Below are 5,000 nucleotides of genomic sequence, written 5' to 3'. Positions count from 1 at the left end.
TACCCGAAAGGATGTAAGTAAATAAATAAACATAAAATAAAATGCATCTAATACTTAATAATATTTTATAATATTATTAATACAAAATTATAAATAGAATAATTGTAAATAGAATAAATATATTCAGCGTCCACAGGATCGACCATTAAAAAAAAAAGTCTGGCACAAACATATTTTGATTAAAAAAAATTTTATATTGAATTTGTTATGTAAATTATATGTAAAAAAAAAAAAAAAAAGAAAAAAAAAAAAAAAGTAGCAAACCTTTGCTTTTTTAAATTTATTTTGTACATAAGATATATATTTTGTATTTACAAATGAAATATTTATAAAAATCTTTAAATTTGTATTCATTTTTTTATAATTTCTATTTTTATTTTAACTGTATAGATGTATATAAATATAAAAGATACTAAAATATTTTTTTTTATTTGATTAAATGTATTTATATTAATTGTAATGTATTCAGTCTAAACTATTAATCATTTATTTTCAATAATTTTTCCATTAATCTGAAATGATATAAAAATTTTCTTTACAATTTATTTAGAAAATGTAAACAGTTAAAGTTAAAATATTTTATTTTTATATTTTATTTTATTAAATTATTATATTAACAAAAATATTCTAGTGTTAACTTCAAGTACATATTATTTCTATAATAATTTAAAAAGCAATGATTCATATTATAGTTTCAGTTTATTACTTACATTTATTACTTAAATCAAACATTTATTTTAGATTAAATTAATACTTACTAATAATTTTTTTTTCACTCATTTTAGTTTTTGGTTTTAAATCTCACTGTTTATCCCTTTAACCTGACCGACTGATATTAATGTATAATTTTATAATAAATCTAGAGAAATGAAAAGATAAAAAATAATGCAGCATGTAGAATCTCACACACGTCCCGTAAAACCCTGGTGTTTCCTCTCTACATACCTGTAATGTTATAATGCAGAGAACATACATGACTAAATGCATGAACGTGTACGTGTGTGTGTGTGTGTGTGTGTATACGTGTGTGTGTGTGGGTGTATGTTTTTGTGTATAGGTCTCATAATGACAGACCGGGGCTCTGAGTGCGTAGGGGCTTTTTTTTTTTTTTTTTTTTTTACGAGCAGGTGTACAGTGTTGAAATACGGCAAACAATGTGACTTGAAAGAATGCAGATAAATACCACTGGGGACAAGTCACGACTGAGTGTCTCTCTTACGCTCTCACACACACACACACTCACACATGTAAACACACATACACACAATCCCATTAATCTGTAGCAAACAGACTGTGTGTGAGTGTAAAAGTGAGTGTGTGTGTAAGTGTATATATATTAATATATGGTGTGTGTATGCGGGTGTGTACGTGGAGGTGCGTATGGACCACTCACTCGTTAAAGCCTGACAGAGGGGGAGACGGGACTTCCTGTCTGTACGTGCCGGGAGCGATGTCGCCGTGAGGCTCGGGCTTGATTGGCTGGTGGTCCTGTGCAGCGTCTGAAAGGTTAACCAATCAGGGGATGTTCATGTAAATTATTGACACAACAAATTTGTGTGTAGACCAATCATGGATCACTCAGTAGTTTGGAATGTATATCAGTGCGTGTGTGTGTGTGTGTGTGTGTGTGTGCGTCCATCAGTGTGTATATCACGCACCAGGTTTGAAAGAAGAAGCTCCACCCTTCTGCTCGTCAGAGGCAGTGGGGAAGAGCATGATGGGTGAAGAGAGGACGTGGGGCGGGTAGAGCAGGGGCATGGAGGGCAGGATCACGCCGGGCACAAGGGGGATAAGACCTGAACCGGAAGCTGAAACCAACGGAGTCACCAGCTGTGTACACACACACACATCATATATCACATTAATATATATCTTTGAGAATGATTTAATATGCACATAAAATAATTCATTATTATTTCATTGTAAATGCAATATAGTTGTATTATATTGTATCATATCCTGTCTATAATAAAACAAAGAGATAATATAAAACATTTAATTTAAAAATGAAAGGACAAGTATATCTATAAAATTCAATTAATAAATAAATAAATAAATAATATAAAAATAATAATAAATAAAGTGTATTTTTATTTAATTATATCATTTTATATCATACAATTATAGAATATAATTTAAAAGAAAATACACAACAATATACATTATTATTACATTCCGTGGCCAAAAGTATTGGGACACCCAACTTCAGCAGGCACACGATTGTGTACGACGACGTTGGATGCTGTAGAATAAACCTGTTCCAGCATGACACAAAGCCAGCTCCATGAAGATACGCTTTACATGGTTTGGAAGTGTGTGGAAGATCTCCTGTTATAGAGCTCCAACCCTATTGGGATGAATTTTTCATGCTGGCTGCACTTCAGGAACCTCTTCACCTCACCTACATCAGTACCTGACTTTACTAACACTCTTGTGGCTAAATGAGCACAAAGATCTAGTGAAACAACTTCCCAGAAGCGTTTGAGATGTTCAAAAAGCACAATCTAATGCTCAGGTGTCCACAATCATTGGTGTATAAAATGTGTATATTAGTCACCACTTGACTTTAACCTCAGGAATTGTTCTAAACATGTGCTGCTGAATGACTAGCATTAGCATGACTCAACACATTCTATCGCCAATACATCTGCTACATAGAAATCTATACACACCTACAGGGCCGGACCGGACCGTTAAACTCGACCTAGCTGTGGAAGAAAATTGCTATGCTAGCTATTACTAGCTTAAAGCTTATTGCAAGCTAAAAGCTAGCTAGAAATATCTATGCTAATTTGCTAATTATGTCTGTATCATTGCTGTATGAAATGTATACAAAAATAAGCTTGCACAAATCTCCACAAAATCATCCCAAAACAGCAAAATGGTACATTAGTTATTACTTGAACTTTTACCTCAGGAATTGTTCTAAACATTTGCTGCTGAGCGACAAGCACTAGCACGCCTCAACACAGTCTAGCGCTGGTACATCTGCTAAGTAGAAATTTAGCCAAACGCTAGAGTTCGCTACAGTAGCTTGGATAGTTACAGTATGCTCGTATCATCTCACAGAAACCTCTACAAAATCTAGTGAAACATCTTCCCAGAAGAGTGGAGGTCATTATAAGAGCAAAAAGGTCGGCTGAATGTGGAATGGGGTGCTATGGTAAGGTGTCCACCAACTTTTAGCCATAGAGATTTTATATGTATTAGTATTGTGTTCGTGTGTTAATTAAATTAATTGTAAATAAAATTATATAGTATTTACAGTAGGGAAAGACAGCGTCATGGGCGGAGTCATGAGCCTCGGCGATCCGGAAGGCGATCCGGTCATGGAGGCGGAGTTAGAGCGGCTGATGCGCTCGTAAGGTGACGGGGGCGTGGCTCTGGACGAGGTGGACGATGATGATGATGATGATGCTGATGGAGAGGAAGAAGAGGATCGCGGAGGAGGAGAGGACTTCTTGCTGAGTGACAGGTCCACGGGCTCCATCTGCGCGTGTGTGGGGGCGTCTGGGCCGTGAGACGGAGTGTGTGAGTGTGTGTGAGTGTGTATGGAGCCGTGGTACGGAGGGTAGTGAGGAGCGTAGCAGTACTGAGATGGATGAGGACCGATGGAGAACATGGCGCTGTAGGTTTCAGCTGTCTGAGACTTCACCAAGGATGGGTAGCTCTGAAAGAACACACAGAGAGGGGAGAGGGAGAGTAAATATCTGTGAGCTCTCTTTTTCTTTCACACACACACCCACACACACACACACACACACACACACACACACACACACACACACACACACACACCCTTCTCGAGGCAGCTGTGTACTCAGGAGACGGATGATGAAAAACTGCTTTTACGGAACAAGTCGAAGCCAAAGCTAACTCACAGGCCCCCTGAAAAGCCTAACCTAATGAGAAAGGAATGTACATCCATCTGAACACACACACACACACACACACACACACACACACACACACACACTTCCCTTCACATTTGAATCAAGAGTCCGTAATGTAGCGTTGATCTACACCATAATGTCAAAAGTTTGTGGACACCCCAGTATTTTTTTTTTTTAATCATCCCATTCCACATTTCCTCTTATAATAAGCTCAGGACAGAAACCCAAGGAGATACATCTACAGGTGTGAGGACCACATTCAGCTAGAAGTAAACCTGCTATCACTTTTCCACCCACTCCACTTTTCCTCAATCCTTCTGACTTTCTCTTTCTTTCTCTCCAGCATGTATCTCCACTTTTCCTGGTTCTTGACAGCCTGCTAAGCTTCAGTTAGTACTGATTATCTAATAGTATGAAGTTAGCTTCAACAATGTTGGAACTGTAATCAATGGACATTCAGTGTTGAGGATGAGGATGGGTTCCATTTTGAGTCTGGATTCTCTCAAAGTTTCTTCTTCATGACATAAGAGCCATAACTATTAGAATGTGTGAGGGTTATTAGTGACCCTCACGCTTCACTCTGATCCTACAGATGATACATTGGGAAAAAACAAATGGCCTCCTGATTTAACAGCAGAGAAACAGAGTTTTTTAGTCCTTGATTTGGATGCACAGAAACAGGACTTCGGTCTACACACACACACACACACACACACACACACACACACACACACACACACACACACGAGTGCGCACACATGCACACAACCCCGGCATGTGATTGGCCGATCTCCAGGCCTCCTATGAAGAGGAAACATGGGGGTTGTTTTGTTTTTTGTTGTGTTTTTTTTTCTCTGGTCGAGCCAGTCGAGCAACAGGAGGGTGAGATTAACTCGATACCACACACAAACACACACACACACACACACACACACACACACACACATGTTAATTCATGCATTAAAAAACACACAGCGGCTTCTTAATTACCACTCAACCAGAAAAAGTGTGCAACCAACGCTGAGGGGGGAAGGTGATAAAAGATGTTTAAAGGTGATGAAGGGGGTTGAAGATGAGGAAAGGATGAAGGTGATAAAGGGATAAAGA

General features: G+C 37.8%; 1 protein-coding gene and 2 long non-coding RNA genes across 4 annotated transcripts in view; 1 reads left to right on the top strand and 2 right to left on the bottom strand.

Moving 5' to 3' along the window:
• Nucleotides 1-5,000, top strand: part of LOC310721400 — a 145,893-nt gene that overhangs the window by 15,282 nt on the left and 125,611 nt on the right. The window lies entirely within an intron of this gene.
• Nucleotides 1-5,000, bottom strand: part of klf3 (Kruppel like factor 3 (basic)) — a 24,788-nt gene that overhangs the window by 6,960 nt on the left and 12,828 nt on the right. For both annotated transcript variants that reach the window (XR_014531911.1, XM_083532251.1), the window contains exons 3-5: nucleotides 3,266-3,670; nucleotides 1,659-1,830; nucleotides 1,394-1,499 (exon numbers count right to left, since the gene is read on the bottom strand). Coding sequence is in view for 1 of the 2 variants with exons in the window: in XM_083532251.1 (XP_083388377.1) it covers nucleotides 1,394-1,499; nucleotides 1,659-1,830; nucleotides 3,266-3,670 (683 nt within the window). In the remaining variant the exon portion in view is untranslated. The remainder of the gene's footprint in view (nucleotides 1-1,393; nucleotides 1,500-1,658; nucleotides 1,831-3,265; nucleotides 3,671-5,000) is intronic.
• Nucleotides 3,740-4,724, bottom strand: LOC310721055. The gene is made up of 2 exons (XR_014531912.1): nucleotides 4,596-4,724; nucleotides 3,740-3,928 (listed from the first exon to the last, which is right to left on the bottom strand). It is a non-coding gene; the product is annotated as an uncharacterized lncRNA (long non-coding RNA).

The sequence above is a fragment of the Silurus aristotelis genome (genome assembly GCF_946808225.1).
Source record: "Silurus aristotelis genome assembly, chromosome: 27".
Lineage (NCBI taxonomy): Eukaryota > Metazoa > Chordata > Actinopteri > Siluriformes > Siluridae > Silurus > Silurus aristotelis.
The sequence above is the reverse complement of the archived record's forward strand: the minus strand, read 5'-3'. Positions and strand labels throughout refer to the sequence as shown.